Source organism: Osmerus eperlanus, chromosome 4, assembly GCF_963692335.1.
Source record: "Osmerus eperlanus chromosome 4, fOsmEpe2.1, whole genome shotgun sequence".
Classification (NCBI taxonomy): domain Eukaryota; kingdom Metazoa; phylum Chordata; class Actinopteri; order Osmeriformes; family Osmeridae; genus Osmerus; species Osmerus eperlanus.
In genome coordinates this window covers 17671143-17691162 of record NC_085021.1, presented here as the reverse complement: position 1 = coordinate 17691162, position 20020 = coordinate 17671143, and the positions used below count along the sequence as shown (strand labels likewise).

Genomic DNA, 20020 nt, shown 5'->3' with positions numbered 1-20020 from the left:
TTACAAGTGTGACAGACATGGTCCTACCCTGTACTGTCAGATTATGGGGTTGAGAAAACCCTCAAATAAAACTGCCAAGGGTCCTTTCTGCAAGCTTCTTTTTGGTTGAGACCAAACGTATCAAGTCCACAATTCCAGTCATTTTCCTTCATACTCACCACAAAAAATAAATAAAAATGAAATCCCCATAGGAATGCAGAGGTGAAGTCTGGCTGAAAACAGAAGCCGTGGTTGTGACTGCCCCCTAGTGATGGAGTGTCTCTACAACGCTGGTTAGTTGCCGTTATGCCACTAACTGACATGTAATGCCAGAACAAGACTCATATCATCCATAATGCTACTGATTAACTTATCCAAACACCTGCATACACACTGTAACACAGACGTTGAGCACCTGATCTTATGTAGCTGCCTTCCCTAGCCATGTTAGTATGGTGCAGTATTTATAGTACAGAGAGACAGGCAATCCCAAGGAAAACTGTTGTCCTATTCTGATACAAAAAATTGTTTATATGATGTACTTCTTATATCGAGTCAATTTTACACATCACCACAACACTCGCACAATATAAAAAATATACAGTATGTATAAACTGTGTGGTTCTATACACAAGTGTGTATTCCAATCAACAATCTGTTGTACCTGTATCTCTTCTACCTATAAAACATCCTTGGTTGGATTTCTCAACCTGTAGTTGTTACTCAATTAGTCAATTTGGAGTTGAATGATATTATGGGATGCTACAGGCTGTAATATTCAGAACCAGTGAATAAAAACTACCTTCCACTCACAGTTGCTAGGGGCCAATCACAAAGTAGTATAACTTTAAGCATACCGTAGATGGCTTCACAGTTAAGCATAGGGAAACTAACACCATGTGCTGATAGTATACTATAGTGAGAAGTGATTTCATTTTTTTTTTTTTTTTTACAAATTTGTATTCCGATGTACAGTGATCAGCTACCATGCTAGTACAAAATGTGTAATGTTTGAGTGAATATACGTCACAATCTTGTTCAACTGGCACAGATCAAATTATTTGAAATAATACTTTCAATCCAAATATTTCAACTATGATAAGTCAATATGTAAAATGTGCTGGTAATGTGTGACCCCTGCCCCATTGAAGTTATAATACACCTTCTTATCTGTTCCATTTGGTTATTTAGCAGAAGCCGAACACATTTTTGCCCTGTCTAATAATGCTGGCACAGGTTTTAAGGTGTCACCTTGCTGGTGGTTGTTACCTCAAGATGTGCTTCATCCTAAACATCCTGCCTGGCTGTGGTAGAAACAGTATTAGACCTAGAGGTCCCTCTGAGGACAGAGGTCCCTCTGAGGACAGAGGTCCCCCTCTGAGGACAGAGGTCCCTCTGAGGACAGAGGTCCCTCTGAGGACAGGCAGGCCTGCTGATGTGGAACTGTTAACTACCTCTACATCTCTTCAAAGTTCTCCAACTAGATTCATTTCACCTCTGATTCCCGGCAATCCAAAAAAAAAAAAAAAAATCACATTTTTGATGGATTTTGAGGCAATATTGTTTTGAACTCTGTGTGGGTGAGGAAAACCCAGCATCTTCTGTCCCCTGATAATGTAGGCCTTCCGTCGAGTCAGTACAGTGTAGACTCAATCAAGATATCCTGGGTGGTCTCCAACTTCACTAGGTCTTCTGGATAAAAATGGAGAGAGAGAGAAAAGAGAGAGAGAATCATAACGGCCCTGCTGGCAAACAGGACCAGTCATCATAACACTGTCAAAAGTCACAATGTCATAAAGAGGTCATATCAATACATGTTGTGGCCTTTATATGATATGTGAGTACGCTTGACCCTCGACCCCAGACTGACCTCTGTGCTCTGTCGTTGGATCTTGAGGAGAGAGCAGGAGTCATTGTCCTCCTCCCTGAGTGAGTCACGCAGCGACTCGCGTCCCCGCTTTCCTGTAACGCTGCCTCCCGTGTGCAGCAGGCGCCCTGAAGACCGACAGCACACACACACACACACACACGTTAGAACATCCATGGTTCAGAGGGTCTAGGCTGAGATGATAAGTGTGTTTGTGTGAGGGTGTGTGTGCGTGGGCATGTCTCAGCTACCTGGGTGTTGAGGCATAGCAAACTCGTGGTAGAGTGTGCTGCTGGGCACAGCCAAGCTAGGCTCGGGCACTGACTGGTAACCTGGAGACAAAGTCAATTTCAGGTTATCACCAGCTGAACAACATGAAAGTACAGATTCCTGAGCTGAGACAGTCACAGTTCATGACCTACCATGCTGCTGCTGCTGCTGAACGCCTCGTGGCCCCGGCTGGTCCTCGCTGGGAAAGTTTAGCAGGGTGCTCCCGCTGCCATTACCGGTGACAACTGAGCTCCCGGACACAAGGGGCACTGGAGAGAGAACACGGCACCTTTAGATCACATGAACCTGTGTGTTTGACCCAGGTTAGGGCGGTAGGTTGTGGCTAACTCACCGTGTGGCGTGTTGGAAGCAGACGGCTGTTCTCCAGGAGAGTAGGCCATCATGCCTCCGTGGCCGTTTCCGTTGGAGGGCACAGATGCCAGCAGGCCTGACGTGCAGGAGAGAGGTTGCTGTCAGGAACATCATATAATCCATTCCAATCCCTGTTAACCCATAACATGTACCAGTCCTGTAAACTAGTCCTAACACAGTATTTTAAGTAACTTAACTAGTCCTTAACCAGCCCTTATATAAAATTATATTTTCTATAGTCCCTATAAAGTCATTTTGATTCATTCTTATCAGTTTCATAACTTACTTTGTACAGGACCATCTGAAGTAGGCCTTTCTACTCCCAGCACATGTTAACTAGCCCATACCTAGTCTTGTAACTATCCGTAACCAGTCCTCTACCATGTTAACTAGCTCGTACTTAGTCCCCGGTAGCGTGACAGCTGCTGGTAGATCTGCTTCATCCTCTCGATGTTGAGGCGGCTGGCCTCTGCATGGTTGACCATGGGTTTGGGGTAATCCACACCGATAATGCACTTGGCAGCCGTCTGCACGGATTCTGGAGCGTTCCAGGGGTCGTAGATGTACTTGGCAGGGAACCCTTGGAGGACGGGGAGGTAGCGTCTGGAAGGGAGAGATTAAAACGGCAGAGTTCTTTCATTAGTATGCAGAAGGTTCCAGACTCTGTGGTAGTGCATGGGAGTGGCTTTGGGACAATTTTGTGAAGTTATTTATTTTTATTTTGTGTGTCCTTGCTTAATCCTCTTCAAATATCTAAGATGTTTGTGTATGTGCGGGGATATAGATCCATATGAATCCCATGTCAGATCCACCTAAACGTCTATACAAGATCTATGTGGGGGCATGAAATAGGGAGCATAAGAAAGTAGAACTTTCTAGAATGGAAAGCAGCCCTGGAGGAAGGAGAACAGTCATTCACACACCAGGTACATGCTGCTGGTACAAGGTTACAAAAGGCTGGATAAGGCTCTATTTTATAACATTAAAATGCATATTTGCACCCACTGTGCTAACATTTTACATTCTCCTAACTGTTTTATTCTGCTTAATACTAGAAACGATATGTTCCTAGGAGGAACATGTAAGAGATGCATGATAAGTGTTACAGCTGACAACACAGTAAACGTGTTCTAGCCACAAAAGCAAATATGATATCAGTTAATAAGTACAGGTAACTAGATTTAGTTTTACTAAAATTAAACTACAACTAGGAATGAAACAGGCAATTGCTAAGTAATCCAATGGCACTGCTATCTTACAGCTTCTACACATGCACATTTGAAACATCTAATACATACTAGTTACAGAACAGTACCACAAAATGAACTACCATCTGTATACTACAGTATGCCCATTCAACTGACACCTAAAATAAAGTATCTCATCCTGAAGTAAGTAAACCTCTGTAGCCCTATCAACAAGCACGGAACCCATAAGCAGAGCCATTAACACGACCTATGAAGACCACTGACATAAGTAGACCTATGAACACCTTATGTAGACCTATGAACACCATAAGTAGACCAATGAACACCATAAGTAGACCAATGAACACCATAAGTAGACCAATGAACACCATAAGTAGACCAATGAACACCTTAAGTAGACCAATGAACACCTTAAGTAGACCTACGAACACCATAAGTAGACCTACGAACACCGTAAGTAGACCAATGAACACCATAAGTAGACCAATGAACACCATGTACACCTTTGTAGGCACTTAAAAGACACTAGACCAACGTAGGAAAAATATAGGCCTGTGAAACCTAAGAACTCTCCAGAACACTCAGAGAGCAGCTGTGGAAGTAGACAAAGGGCTCTATGGAGTTTGATGTCTGAGGGGTGCAGGACCCCTGGAGGACTGCTGGTTGGAGGGGTTTCCTTGGTGCTTGTTGTACAAGGAGAGGCCACCTACCTACTCGGTCGGACCTTACCAGGGCTCGCCAGGCCTCAGCAGAGCAGGGGGAGTGGATGGAACAGCCCAGAGACCACATGACAGACGGACGCCCCGAGGCATCCTGCCTGAGCCCCGGCGCTAGGGAGATTCCTACTATAAACGCGTTAGAAAATCAGAGGCAGTGAACCTACCAGTGACCCTCCCTCCCTTCCTCCCACGCCCCTCCCTTCCTCCCACGCCCCTCCCTCCCTCCCTCCTGGCCCCTGGTCAGACCAAAGCAACACTTTGGGATGAGTAAGAGGTTCAGGTCCCCTCCCTGCCCCTCCGACTGCCATCGCTCGCTTTTGAGACGACAGTGATCCCAAGCCAAGGCAGAGAAACTTGCTAACTGCAGTGTTCAGCACAGCCCTCTGGTCTGTCTGCCTGGTGGGCCCCGAGTTGCCCACATGGGGACCACAGCCCTTCCACCAGGAACATCGGGGACCAGTCTCCTCACAGAAGGTTTTCCAAACTGGTTTCACAGTTAACAGGCTTCCAAGTGCCTTGGCTGAGAATGGCTTTCGTCTTAAAAGCAGACAACTACAATATACAAAGGGGAGAGGGACGGCTGAACTTTTCACCCAATCCCAATGAACGGCAAACATACAGATAAAATAGGGACAGGACAAAAACAAAGCTGTCTTGAAAACAAAAAAGTGTCAGAAGGCGCAATATTTCTACACGAGAGAGAGAGAGAGAGAGAGAGAGAGAGAGAGAGAGAGAGAGAGAGAGAGAGAGAGAGAGAGAGAGTGAGCTCGGTGTCAAACTAGAAAGTACACACATTCACTAGAATGGTCAGACAGAAGTACACAGATAAAAACACACACACACAGCGGAGAAGTGTGCCTTCACCCTTTCAGTACATCCGACTGAAAAGAGAGAGAGAGTGTGAGAGAGGAAGACAGACACTGATGGACTGAAGCAGCACTTACCCAGAGGTAGGAGGACTCCCATCCAGAGGGTGAGAAGGTGTCCCTAACCATGACCCCCCCCCACCTTCCCCAGTCTAGATACTCTGTTCTCAAAAACCCACCTGCCAGTCACACCCCTCTTACAGTGGCTCTTCTGTGACTGCTAGCCATCTAATTCCATTTATGAATTGATGTCATGGTTTTATGAGGTCTCATGTACATTACTATACAGTATACTGGGAGACCTCTTCATCCTCTCAGTCAAAGTATCCTACAGTGACAATGTCATCTGGCCGACATGCCCTCCCTGTGCTGGGCCTGGAGGGAGCATCAGCTCTCTTCTCCATAGTTAGACAGCGATGTGGAGGGGGACCAACTCAGGCCTGCCAGGACATGGACCCACCTGATGAAGTCTCCGTTGGGGTCTGTGCGCCGGCCGAAGCCCACAGGGCAGTAGCAGTGGAAGAACTGCTGGAAGAAGGAGCTGCAGGAGAGCCACATCCAGCTGCCAGCGTTCACGCTCCAGTCTGCATCCAGGAGCAGCTCCTCAAACACCTGCAGAGTCAGACAGGACAGCTCCATGGTCAGCCGCCCAACAGGACGCTACCGTAGAGGACTGCACCAGCTCCCATCTTTGGTGACCCTCTAGCACCTTTCACACTCCAAACCCCCCGCTTGCCTTTCCAATACACTCCTCTCCACTCCTCTCTCTCTCTCTCCTGTACCTTCATGCCCTCCTCCCAGCTGATCCACAGGTCTCCGCGGGTCAGGAAGCAGGCCACGGCGTGCCGGGCCAGGTGGTGGATCCAGCCCTCCTGCCTCAGCTGGGTCATGATGGCGTCGATCCAGGGGAAGCCCGTCTTGGCCTCCGCCCACTTGGCCAGAGCCTCGGGGTTGCGCTCCCAGGGGATGCGGACACAAATGGGATTGCCCTCCATCTTGTCGAAGCGGGGGTTGTTGGTGGCGGTCGTGTAGAAGAACTCCCGCCATAGCAGCTGGCCGTACAGGGAGAGGGGCGGGGAACTGTTCTTCTTCACCTGGGGGGGTATCAGCAAAGCACACTAGCACGTTACAGGTCTCTGACGGAACCAACTAGACTCCTTCTGTTACAGTTGAAATGCAATTTCCCATTCGTGTAGGAAAAATGAACTTAGGTCCATGGCCTGAGGTCGGAGTTCTGACCTTGCGATAGAGGTCGGTGAGTTTGAAGTAGAAGAGTCGACAGGAGAGGCAGCCAAAGCGCAGGTAGGGGCTGAGGCCTGTGGGGCTGGCCAGCAGGGAGTTGGCATTCATCCTGGGGCGCTCAAAGTTGGCCACCCACGCCTAGGGGGAGAGAGGGGGGAGTCAGGGGGAGACCCGGTGGGAGAATAGGGCTTAGACAGAAATGTCAACGAACCCTGGTCCCACTGGTTGAGAGAGAGTGAGTAGTATATGCATTTCCCTTCATGTTGATTCTCGTGTCTCAGGGACAGTTCTCACCTTTCTCTCTAGGTGGCGCTCTATTCTGGTCAGAGCCTCTGTCTCACCTCCCGGCCACACGGCTGTAGGCAAGCCTTCAGTATCAAAGCCTGGGGAGGACAGTTCATCTTAATGCCACATCCATGTTCAACTAAGATAATCCCTTTACAGTTTCTCATTTAGATGTTCTATAAGAATCCGAGTGTCTCCGTGTGAGCTTCTCTGCGTCTGTCACTCTTATCAGTTTGTGTGCCAGGTACTGTACTGATCTGGGGTCAGCCATGACTATGCCCAGGTCTCCAGACTTCAGCAGACAGAAATAGCCTGATCTTTGGCTCCAGCTGAACCATGACTGGACCTGCTGTCAGTGTGCTCTGTGAATGAACCTCCAGGTGTCTAGCTAAGAGGGTTATACAGGGCTGAACTGTTCTCAACCACCACCAGCTCCTAGACAAATAGCTGTCTGGTTGACATTTTTACTTGACTGTTTGACCAGAGCCAAAGCCCAGTTCCACCAGCCTTTCTGCCTGCCTGGTGCTCTGGCTGGCTAGGTAACTATTTAACCAGACAGACTGGTGTGTTGACGAGGTTAATCTTTGACCAGACCCACCTAGTTCCTCCAGGGAAGGAACCCCGTACTTGTCCCCATGGTCGTCAGACACAGGCGTGATGCAGCGCCCCATCAGGCTGCTGGAGATGGTGTCCACCGGCATCTCAGGGGGGTCCAGCCGGCTGACCAGAGTCTGGAAACGCTTGTAGGTCAGAGGGGGCTGGCCACCATTCAGATCGATCACCCTGGGGAGCAGGTGGAGGGGAGCAGGTGGAGGGGAGCAGGTGGAGGGGAGCAGGTGGAGGGGAGCAGGTGGAGGGGAGCAGGTGGAGGGGAGCAGGTGGAGGGGAGCAGGTGGAGGGGAGCAGGTGGAGGGGGGCAGGAGAGATAGACAGGTGTAAGAATCTGTAGTGCTAAAAGGCATAACGTGTATTAAAAAGGCGTGAAGACGTTGAGGTAGAAGAGTGAGAGGAACGTGAGGTGTGTGTAGAGGGTTTGACCTACTTGTCCAGATCGTAGAGGGTGTGAGAGGTCTTGACGATGACCTCCACCCCAGCCTCCTTGGCCAGCTTCTTGATGGCAGCATCCCGCTCCTTCCCAAAGGGCTCCGAGTCGTACTCAAACGTCAGCCGTGAGATCTTCCACTCCTGGAGAGGAAGTGGGAGAGGATGTTGGGAGTCCGACTTTAGAGTAACCATTTGGAAAAAGGACACTCATTGATGATAAAAGACAATTATGCTCTATGGCAGGGGTGTTCAATCCTGGTCCTCAGGGTTCACTGTCCTGTATGTTTGAGATGTTTCTCTGTTCCAGCACACTTGATTCAAATGAATGGTCTTTGTCAAGCTTACACATACAGGAGAGTTGACCCGGGGACCAGGATTGAACATCCCTGCTCTATGGAAGAGAGAGATTGGTTCTAATATGATGTACAGCAGGTGTTCCCCACTGTTCTTGTCTTGTCACCTTGAAGAGGCGAGGAAACACATTGGCAGGCTGGCCTCGGATGACGAAGAGGCGGGAGTCAAGTTTCCTCAGGCTGGCATCCAGATCCTCCAAGCACTGCAGCAGGAACCTGAGAGGATTGAGAGGAAGATACAGTCAAACAGACGGATAGCAAACCGGTGAAAGACAGACAGGTTGTTAGTGGAGAGTCAGTAAGTCATTCAGACCGGAGGTGATCAGCAAGGATGGACAGAGGCAGAGAGAGTCAGATGAGGGACAGTCCCTGAGTCAGAGTCAAACCAAGGTATACAGTATAATGACACACTCTTAGCTTTCTGCTGTTCAATGGTGTCTGCCTATTATCCTTTACAGTAGTTATATCTTAAGATCCAGCCTCTTTCGTTAACATTTTAAACACTGTCGTACATTTCATTCTAAATGTCACCACAATTAATAAGGCTCAATGTGTTTGGGAGTAGTGTAGTGTAGACTTTTTGTTCAGCAAGTCATTTAATGACATTATAGCCTCCTCTTATTTCATCAAGTGATCAGTACCAACAACGTAACTGCAATACCATACATCTCCACATCAGGTCCCTGTTCTACCATTGACCCACAAGGCTCTGGGACAATACACTCTGGTATGGTTGAGTAGGCCTACACGAATGAAAGCATGTCCTTCAACCTGAAAACATATGTATGTAGGCTGTGAACGACCTTTTTAATTATTCATAACTCCGAGTTCCACTTAATGGTAATGAGGCCATGAGTCTGTGGGTTGGCCACAGTCAAGGGTTCTGTTAATCAGTATTCGCCGATCTGAAAGGTCAAGTCTGACGCACAGTTCCATTAGTCTTTACTTCCAACCACCTCACCTCACCAATACACATGGAATCCGTCCTGCATGTACACCAGAGCCCTGGAGGACTGTAGAGTTAGGAAGACGGTCCAGCAAGGCTACAACCACGAAGGTCATGTTGTGCTACTGTAGCAGGTTGTCACCAGTTATCATTCACAGAGACCTTCCTTTTTCTTGTTCAAATTTTTACCCTCCCTTGGAGATAAATGTAAGATAACCTGAACCATCCTTGACCTCTGATTGAATGAGCGTTGTTGTTTTCTTTTGCTATGGAGGGAACATTTCACACTTCACAGTCATCAATGGGTTCTCATGAAACACTGTTCTATTTTTCAAGTCTCTCTTGACTGGCTGGGGCACCGCAGTAGCTATGACGCACTACAGACTCTCTGCCATAAAAATCATTTTCCTCTCAATCTATGGGGTGATAAATCTTTGTATTTCCTGGTCAAATGGTAACTTCCGACAACAAAAGGAATTTCATTCAATCAACTTCCAAATGTCTTCCTGGGTTGCAGTTTGAGCCTAGCAACTGGAAACTTTCATCAGCTAAGGTCAGGGGAAGGAGGGATGGGTGCTCTGGTTTAGTATGCCTGCCTGTCTGCCTGCCTGTCTGCCTGTCTGTCTGCCTGTCTGTCTGCCTGTCCCCAAACACCAAAGCCCAGACCAAAGCGACAGTCAAGTTGCCACTGCTCCAAATCTCTGGTTAGTCAACACATTCACAGATTTGCCAAACCACACAAGCACATGTGGATAGCAGATTCTGTGTAACGCTTATCTGTAACACTGTCTCATGCTCACATTGTAAAAAAAAACGTTTAACATTTGAACTTGATTTAGAACTAGAGAGGGTACAATTTCTGGGGAAATTGTAGGGTGTGCTTGCTTGCGTCGGTTGCACAGGGGTCCGTTTTTGAATGACATTTTTACAACTGATATTTCTGTATATTTTATATAAAAATGCATACTTATTATTTATAAAGATTACATAGATTTAAAAGCATTTTTTTTTGCTGCTCATTTACAACTGAAAATACGAGTGAAGTGTAGAATGAAATAGATGTCTTATTTCCCCTACTGCTGTGTTCGTCTTGGTAGCGATTGGGTTGGTTGAATTGGATTTAACGTTCCGTTGTACGGTTTAGGCTGAAATTAATTATTTTCATGAACAGATTGACAACGTTTAGGCTGTGGCAATGAAGTTCAGGTTAGTAGTTAGATAGATTTTTGATTTAAGTAAGGGGAGTGCCGAACATGTTCTGTCGCCGTTTGACTTCCTTCAGCTGTGTAATGTTTTTGTAGTGTCTCGCGTAGGCTACAGCGTTTCAGTGAGCAACACTGGTTTGAAACCACAGGTAATGGTAATTTCACCCACAAATCGTTTACTTGTAATGTAATGTCATAATAAATCCTACAACGAAAATGTATTTGTGAGGAATGTTTATTTTAACGATTGAAAACAGATGCATCATAGACCACTGTAGTATGTGTTGCCCGGGCAACAGAGGCTAATGTCATGATGCTAATACTTCAGTGAAATAGTAGACTACTGTTTCCGAAAGTAGATGTACTTCCTTAATAAAATCAGCTTATATTGTACATTACACGTCACAATTGTGTGTCATATCACAAAGTAAAATTTGTAAATAGTTATCACCCTGGCCTCTTTGCTTGTGGCATTTCTGCAGCTCCCTTGCAGTAAAGCAGTTAGCTTAGCTATCTCCCAGAAGTTAACGAGCTGCTAAACTAATGTTCTGCTAGAGGTAGTCACGCGAGTTTTCGTGACGTTAGTGACGTAAGTAGCGTCATTGACTGTGGCTAGCAAGTTAGCCACCGTTAGCTTCACTTTTCGCCACAAAAACTTAATTTCCACTTAAACCATGCAACGGAACGTAAATCCCAATAGAAGCAACTCAATCGCTACCAAGACGAAACTTTTGACACCTAGGTTGTCTATGTAGGCCAAATATTGACTGAGTTTTAGGGGGGCAAAAAGAATAATAAAAATAATAATATATATGTGAGAGAACAAAGGTTGTGCCCTTGCCGAAGGCAAAGCACACCCAATTACAGATTTTTTCCATATTTTCATTGTTCAGTTGCCCCAAAAAAGTTGCATTGCTGGTGTGCTACTCTGGGTGGGTGTCTGTGAGAGTCTCGTGACATACAGTGTGAGAGTTTGTGTTAATTTGTGAGACAAAGTGAAGAAAGTAGACTATGTACATTTTTTGGTCTGTGTGTGTGTGCCTGAATGACGCTGTGTGCGCGTGTGCTAACACGTGAGTCAGTGTATGTGTGACTGTGTTGTTGTGGGAAAAAAGACCCCCCATGGTGTTTCCTGTGTACTGCGGCCTGCTGCTTGATTATACGTCAGCCTTTATATAAGCAGTATGGCCTAGTTCTCAGAGCGCAGGCGCTAACGCTGTGTGGAGCGGTCCAAATTAGCCCAGTAACCTCATTCCTGCTCCCTCAGCTAACCCAGTTAGGGCATGCAGCTCCCCTCTGGACTGGGAGCAGACTGGAGCAGGCGCTTCATCACACAACCCTGCTCTAAACAACACGACAATCATATAAAAAGAAGCCCTACATCTACAGACAACAGCCAGAAAAATAACATCCACTTCCTCATATTCTGGTCCAGACAGAAGTGTTTCTCTAAATTAAAAAAACTCTGCAAAAAAACATAGCAAGTCATAGAAAATCTCCTTAATGCCCCTGACAAATTTCACCCAACTTCCTGGTTCTACATGTCAGTCAGAGTAGGACAAGCTGCATGAGCAGCATAAACAAAACTAGGTCATCACCATGACAACCAATGACTCAAATGGCATATGCCAGCATACTAACCTAAATTCTTTCCATGTAGCAATGACAAAGGAAACAGACCCCTTTTTCAAAAGTAAACCTAAAGAGAAGATCCTAGGTTCCTCCAGATCATCGGTTGCTCAGATAGGACAGGAAGGTTTCAAGAAGCAGGTAAAGAAAGGAGCAACTAGAAATGCTCACTGTTTCATCTTTGTATCGCAGCAGAGAAGCCAACTACTAACTAGCTCACTTGGCCCTCCAGAACTAGAGAGTTTCATGTCCTTCCAATAAAAAAGAGCAGTGCCTTTAGATTTTCATTCTCACTAACATATGTAACATATGTCATATGGTTTTATATAGGTCATATATAAGGCATAGGCTATGCCTAAACATAACCACAGAATTGCATTGAAAGTCACCAATGACTATTTCAAACTGGAAATTAACCTCAACTAATTTTCTGGTTACAAAATCAGTGTTTAGGAAGTTTGGCAATTGAACTCTGGGTACACCTGACAGCCATCAGAGGTTCCAGCCTAGCTCCAGGATGCTGGCCATCTTAACACTAAGCTGATGTTCATTCAACAAGATCTCTACCCAAGGATTAGTCAGCAGGCCCAGGTGTCCCACCAGCTGACAAATGTCATGTTTGGCTATTTAAGGAGTAAGTCAGACAGGTGTTAAAGGAACAGGAGAAATGTGTAACCCGGGCTGGGGAAGGGTTAATAACAACAGGAGCGGTAGTGACCGCCTCTTCTTTGTCACACAGCTCAGTCTATAACCAATCAATAACAACCTAGTTTGCAGCAATGCCTCTTGGAAAACATGTTTGTCTGAAGAATCAGTGGAGAAGAGAGATCCCTTTCGCTTCCAATGTGTGCTGGCAGATTGATTTAAACGATGTGCCCTGAACTCTCTGCACACATCTCCCTCTGCGACTGAAGATGCTTGAGGCTGCATTTATGCCAGCGATAAGACCGAACACCTTGCGGCCACTCCTATGTATTTAGTCCTCGGTACAATTGGGTTGACCATGTACACATGTCCCTAAAATAGACACTAATCTGTTGCACAGGTAATAGCTTGAGCCAAATGAGGACCTCCTTGACTACACTACACCTCGAGAGGATGGATATAGATAAGGGCTTTAACTTGAATCGGACCCCACGTGTTCTGCACAGCACAACTCCAAATCACAACTGAACTATATAACGAAAGACAACCGCCGCTTCACTCACCTCCAGCGGTTGACCCCCAAGTTGGAGGAGCCGGCGAACCAAGGATCCAGGAAGTAAACACAGCGCACCGTGCCGGCTCCCCGGATGGCCTCCTGCAGCGCAGGGTTGTCATGCAGACGGAGGCCCTTCCGGAACCAGTGGATGGAATTAGGGGCCATCAAATGGCTGATGATGAGGGGGCAGAGGCAATTGGTTTGGAGACAGAAACAGAGAGAAAATAATGAATCCCAGTAATCATAAATTCTTCCAGTATTTGTAACTGAAGTTTTTTTGTTTTAATGGATTATATTTCAATGTTTAATGACAGAGAACCAGTTTTTATAACATGTTTTTGCTGACTGGACACACACCTTGGTATAAATCTATCAAATGAAAAAATGGCTCAAGTACATTTGATCATTTTAGTGTAGGTCTAAAGCAATTATATTTGTGTATGATGTAGATCTTGCTTACAAGAATGGACCAGGGCTACCCTTTCACAACAACAAGGCTCCAGACCCCTTTCAGCCCACTGGGCATCCTCCTCTACACAGACTGCAGGCCAACAGCATGACTACATGGCTTCCTGGTCTATAGTAGTCATCTGGGTGACTGAATGGTAGCTTTTTGGTGGTGCGGGTGGCTAAGTCCCCCTGGCGACCCACTGAACGCAGGAGGCAAGTGAGGAAGCAATACTGACAAGTGAAGTCTACTACAACCACCAGAGGGAATGCGATAGGTTAACAATGAATGACGAGGAAAGAGGGATGCTATGTAAACATAAAACTCACAGGGGTAATGTTGTTTAAATGTAATAGCACTGTGTAATTAGCCAATACATTAAACTGCGAGGTATTGACATAACATAGTGCCGTTTCATTGGGAGAATATGGTGCAGAGAAAACGTCCATCTTGCTGAGTAATTCTGTTTAATAAGTGTGATTTAATCCTGATTTGTAAGTGTGATTTAGCCTATGAGAAGTTAAGTATTTTACACGTTTAGGGAATCATATGATCTCTTAAAACCCCAAAACCTCAACGAATCTACTGTGTATGTGTAAGTAGACTCAAAGAAAATATCCTAAAGTCAACATCATGGATTTGTCTAGGCTTTATGACACAATAACGTCAGTATGTGTGAGTGTGAGTATGAATGGGTGAATGAGAGGCAAACATTGTAAAGCGCTTTGAGTGCCGCTAAGGTAGAAAAGCGCTATATAAATGCAGTCCATTTACCATTTACCAATAACCTTACCTGACCAGAAAGTAAGCTACTTCATTAAAATTATCCACCTACAGTGAGTTAGTGTCACGCATTCAGTACAGTAGAGGCTTTAAAAGACAACGTACATACTTAAAAGACTATACAACCAGGCTATATTGCACTACAAATGTGATTCACAAATGATTTAGCTACAAGTGTCGGAGAATACTCTTTCCAAAAACCAATTCTACGTAGAATTGTACGACGAGTTCTTCTCACCTTGTCTAAAAACCATAGCCTACTGTTGAGGTTGCCAACTGTCTGGGCTAGGCTACACGTAAACACGTAGACTTTAGTGTATTGAAAGAAATCAGGTCAATAAGCTATGGTAGAAATTACAATTTTATGACTGTTAAGGACAAGTTACGTAGAAAACAATTGATAGGGTATACAAATACAGTAGTCACATTTTTTTTTCATCTCAATGAGACTTGAGAAGTTAGTGAAGAATGAGAATTCTGAAGACTGAAATGGGATCACTGGATCATTGGTTATGCAACCTCAGTCAACTCAATGGCTCTTCTCTTTTCCCCCAAATTAGCTATATGTGAATACAACGCATATTACCTTACAGTTGAAGTGGTCCCCATATGTGATTTCTATGTCAACCTCAAAGAAAAAATCATTTCTTTCCCTGGTTTCGCCTTGTGGATCTTGAGCAACGCCGTTTTCACAGATCCCCGGCTCAGCAGTCTACCCCCGGCTAAGAGTAGTCTCCACTGCGCATGCTCGGGACTCTTTATCCCACTTGCGGTGCCCAAGCATGAGAAGCGTTGTGCCTGCGACGGGCTCAACAATTGGCTGGACAGAATCACGTGTAAATTCCCGACTCACGTTGAGAGAGCATGGATGTTTAATTTGTTTTCACTTCACAGTTCACACTCCTACTCCTTGGACTGGATTTGAACAGGATGCAGGAAGGGTGATGTTTTCAACGGAAGCGCTATGTTTAACCAAATTCCACATTAGTTCCAATTTACCAGCCGTTAACGGTTCTTAATTGTCATGATGTCTGTGATGGCAAACTTAATTTTGGCTGCAGATGTTGTCCATTCCAGCTTACTTCAGCATTCGGACACATAGACCTAGTAGCTAATTGCCTTGTACAATGGTATTGTTTATTCAGTGTGCGAGACAACCCAACCTGCATAGTTTATCACAAGTAACTTATATACAAAGGTAAGTGACATATCCCGAAGTAAACTGTACTGTTGGCCAAGAGTGCTTCCAATATGCCAACCACACTCATACTCAAGGGAATAGCCAACTGTATTCTTTCCTGTGCAAAAGGCCACCTGATTTATGTAGGATGTGGTAGGCAATTACAGACAAGGACATTTGAACATATTTAAATGATCAGTATTTTGATATCCTACTGATACATTATTCTGTGTGACGAAATAGAGATGATTAATAGACCGTCAGAGGAAGTGAAGGGTTATTCTCTCTCTCTCACCCACCTTCTTTCTTTATCCAATCCACCAACTCTGTCACCCACTCGTTCACCCATTCCATGCTCTCAATTTAGCTTCATCACTACACCCCTTCCCCCTTCTCTTCTTGTGTGTCAGTGGACTGTACAGCAACAGATGGGACTATAGAGGTGTGTGGGAGGAACAGAGAGAGAAGCATTTTGTACCAACGATGGGCATGCTTTCGTCATTTCCTCAAACAAGCACAACACAACCAGACCTTCAGCCTCTTAAGTCTCCCTCGTGCCTTTTTGGTTATTTAGTCCAGAAGTTATTTGCACCCCGATATATTGTGCAAAACCCTAGCTACTTCTGGTCATGCCCAAGCTGTTCATGTATTACGAGAACACCCTATAATACCACCACCACCATCAACAATAACATGTTGTACTCATAGTGAGGGTATTTGTCTGGTCTTATGGCACAGGGTTTATATTAAATTAAAATACGGGTCAAGATATACATTAGCTTGTACTGAATATGTTGTGACAATTGTTGTGCCGGCTGGAGCCGTATCACAACAATATGGCTCCACACCCTCCCTCGTCTACGTACAGTCCATTTGGCATCCTTCTCTACACACAAGGCAAGCCTACACTATATGAGTCTCTGCACTGACTTCTGCTTTAATATAATAATTATTGTAACTTCACAGGTTTCATTGATGTGAAAGAGTTCAATTCATGTTCAACTGTAAATTCATTTGAACTATTTTTGAGTTCATACTTCATACAATTATTACAATTGTAAAAAATATCATAAATACAAATGGGTTTACAATATACAACCTAAGATAATGTTGGGTTACAGCTTTAGTGGTCTATATGTAACATTTATTTTTATTCAGAGTAAAAGGTCAAGTGATTAGGGCATTGTGGGTCAGAAAGAGTCAAATGGATGCAGAAAATGGACTCACAGGCCAACATTCGTAATCTGCACTCATCTTGTTCTATGTACATTTCACAGTGAGATACCTCATTCAACAGAGAACTGTGCTTGATACTGTACATGGATTTGCACATTCATCTCAGGGACACACCCACAGGCCTTGGTGCTCCCACTCACACAGCCATATCTAAAACACCCCACAAGCTGTGGAAACACATTTTACATTCACATGTAAGCAGGCCTGACAGGCTGACAGCTCCATCAGGACCACATGAAGCACCGTGCGTCTCGCTGATTCATAGAAACCCAGGCAGACAGCCCACAAACACTCCCTCCCCAACACCCCTAAGTGGTTAACACACATGGTGTTTCTCCTGCACTGCCAAGCTGTGCACGCTTGCAGCTTTGTGTAGTGATACATTGACAGAAGGTAGGGAAGACACTCATCTAATGGTGGGCAGGGGGCTGGTTCTGCAGGACTAGGAGGATTGCCCTCGGCTTGAAGGTGAATACAGAAAGAATTATTCATCAAGATTCATCATTCCAACATCATCTACGACCCTGATTTAACATTCAATGTTGATCAGATTTGATGGTAAAATAAGAAGATTGACGTATCAGTTTATTCACATTGGGTATTTTAATCGTTTCGTTTCTCATCACAGTATATACAGTACATGATGTGGATAGGATAGATTACCTAATGAAACTGGTAGAGTTCTTTTTAACCTCAAACTGGCAATCAATAAAATAATATAAAACACAATACAATCATTATAATACAATACACTTCAAAACTTTACAATATCATATAACAGCAACCCAAAACACAACAAACAACAAGTGTTAGCACCACGTGTTAGCAGCTAAGGCACTACACCTGCTACTTAATCAAGATAGAAGACAGGCAGAACTGCCTTGATTACAGTTGCCTTGAGTACTACAAACAAGAATATGTTGATTATTATCAACACCATTATTTGTATAATTATTAGTGATTCATTATTAACAACTATATTATTATTGGATATCGTCCTTATCCTGGGTTTGCTCATCACTAATCTCAACAACACTTTATCAAATCAAGTATGGATACAAGCATGGATCAGCAGCATCCTGTGTCCCTGGCTGGGGCAGAATCCTGTTGAAGGTTGACCACCTTTTGTGGAGGATGAGGATTCACTGCATTCCCAGACCTCAACATATTCTCCACAAGAAACCTGGAAAATAACATACATTTATTTTAGTCTGTAACCTCTGTTACTGTGTTTCCTGCTATCCATCACCCCCGAAACTGGCTGCTGTCTATTTGCTGAAAGTAAAAGGCCATTTAGACTAGTCAGTTGCAGTCATTTGTTAATTTTCTACCACCTTTAGGAAGAAAACAACTGAATGTATAATTGTATCCATATATTATATGATATATAGATGAATACAGTGGCAGTCAACTTTTAGCTGTGTGCTTGGTGTAGACATTAGGATGACCTGAGGGGCTCTTGGATGTTCCTGTTGTCCTTGACAGACGTCTCCATCCAGCCAATGAAGCCGTTGGCCTCACTGAACTCCTTTATTTTCTCAGATGACACGCATCCCATGCCCAGGTCACACTGAAACAACAAAGTACTTTTGTTAGTATGCGTGTGTATGGAGTGTGTGTGTGTGTGCCATCTGTGGGGGGTCGGATGGCTGAGCGGTTAGAGAACCAGGCTAGTAATCAGAAGGTTGCCGGTTCGATTCCTGGCCATGTCAAACGACGTTGTGTCCTTGGGCAAGGCACGTCACCCTACTTGCCTCGGGGGGAATGTCCCTGTACTTACTGTCCGTCGCTCTGGATAAGAGCGTCTGCTAAATGACTAAATGTAAATCTGTGCTGTGCATATGTACCTTGTTGGCCAGCAATATGCAAGGAATGGGGTCTCCATTGGGCAACATTGCCTTAGTGTCAATGTCCTGTTTCCACTGCCGGGCGTGGAGGAAGCTGGAAGGTTCAGTCATGTCAAACATCACCACACACCCCGAGGCTCCTTTGTAGTACACCCTGGTCATGGAGATGAAACTCTCCTGGCCTGGAAAACGCACACCATACGCACCAAACGTGTATCACACACAGACATATGGACATGCACAAAGTTATGCACACACATGCATACTCTAAGAATGTTGTTATATTATTTCAGAGACATAGATTTGTTATCAAATGAGGGTGGGACTGCCGTTAAATACAATTTTCTTAATAAAAAGTGTGTTGTGGTGGTGGTGAAGGGGGCAGATATGCCGTTTTTTAAAAGTGGGAGAGAAAAGTTAGGCTACATTAATACCGACACAGAACATCTGTTTACAATCTGTGAATGCCGTATTGCTTTTCGTATTTGTCGGTTTCATGGAGGTGGAAAAACAACTGAAAAGGATGCGTTGAAAATCCAGTAGCGTATACCTGCAATGTCCCACAAATGCAGTCGGACTGTTTCCGTGTCAGACCACTGAAGAACCTTTACTGCAAAATCAACTGTAAAATAGAAAACTGACATTTAGCCTACTTTAGTATCTTGGCTAATTGTTATGTGTTTTATGTTGAGGACTATGCTATTACAATAGCGTTTCCGATTACAATATTACAGCACAATGAAACAAAAGTAAATCGAAAGTAAAATGAGGAAGGATAAACGAACTATATAGTTGGTTGTTATGGCTACATAAATAAAACCCAAAAGATTGACACTAAAAGACTCCTGCATCTTACCTCCGACTGTCATTTTGTATGGCTGTTTATAGTTGAAATTGCCATTCACGTAACGTTTGACATATGACGATTTACCAACATTCTTGTCACCTACTATGAGTACTTTATGCGTGTGCTCTTGACAATGCATAACTAACCACGGTCTGATTGAATGCAAAAGAATGAACTACAACTCAGGCGCACTTCCCATTGATTAACTTTCTATGAATGTGGATCCGAGGTGACAGGTCACAGATTGCAGGTGTCTTCCCTGTGGCGGATAGGCCTATTTCACTTGCGGGCCTTGCTTTATGAGTCATTGTAAGACTTGTGGCACTATCAATTTTAATTTTTCACTGAAATGTGGCAACTTTGGACCGAACCTACACTCACCGTTCCTTCCTTCCTTAACCACCGAAACAGTTTGAACCAGCCGTATTCTGATCCTTGATCTTGTAGGCTGTACTTTCTACATGTAGCCTATACTCACATTTCGCTTTAGATA

The 20020-nt window shown here is 44.7% G+C and overlaps 2 protein-coding genes across 2 annotated transcripts; both read right to left on the bottom strand.

Moving 5' to 3' along the window:
- Positions 1–15125, bottom strand: LOC134019169 (cryptochrome-1-like). The gene is made up of 15 exons (XM_062459777.1): positions 15004–15125; positions 13194–13358; positions 8313–8421; positions 7851–7993; positions 7407–7591; positions 6818–6906; positions 6521–6661; positions 6064–6375; positions 5742–5893; positions 2889–3091; positions 2469–2564; positions 2269–2385; positions 2098–2178; positions 1850–1974; positions 1–1671 (listed from the first exon to the last, which is right to left on the bottom strand). Exons 1-15 carry the CDS (start codon positions 15024–15026, stop codon positions 1663–1665), a joined length of 1950 nt encoding a protein of 649 aa, XP_062315761.1. The 5' UTR covers positions 15027–15125; the 3' UTR covers positions 1–1662.
- Positions 15126–17422: 2297 nt separating this feature from the next.
- LOC134018284 (ras-related protein Rab-7L1-like) lies at positions 17423–19713 on the bottom strand. Its single transcript, XM_062458170.1, has 5 exons — positions 19537–19713; positions 19231–19302; positions 18681–18862; positions 18282–18403; positions 17423–18016 (listed from the first exon to the last, which is right to left on the bottom strand). The coding sequence occupies exons 1-5, from the start codon at positions 19664–19666 to the stop codon at positions 17902–17904; spliced, it is 621 nt and encodes a 206-aa protein (XP_062314154.1). The 5' UTR covers positions 19667–19713; the 3' UTR covers positions 17423–17901.
- Between the last annotated feature and the right edge of the window lie 307 nt (positions 19714–20020).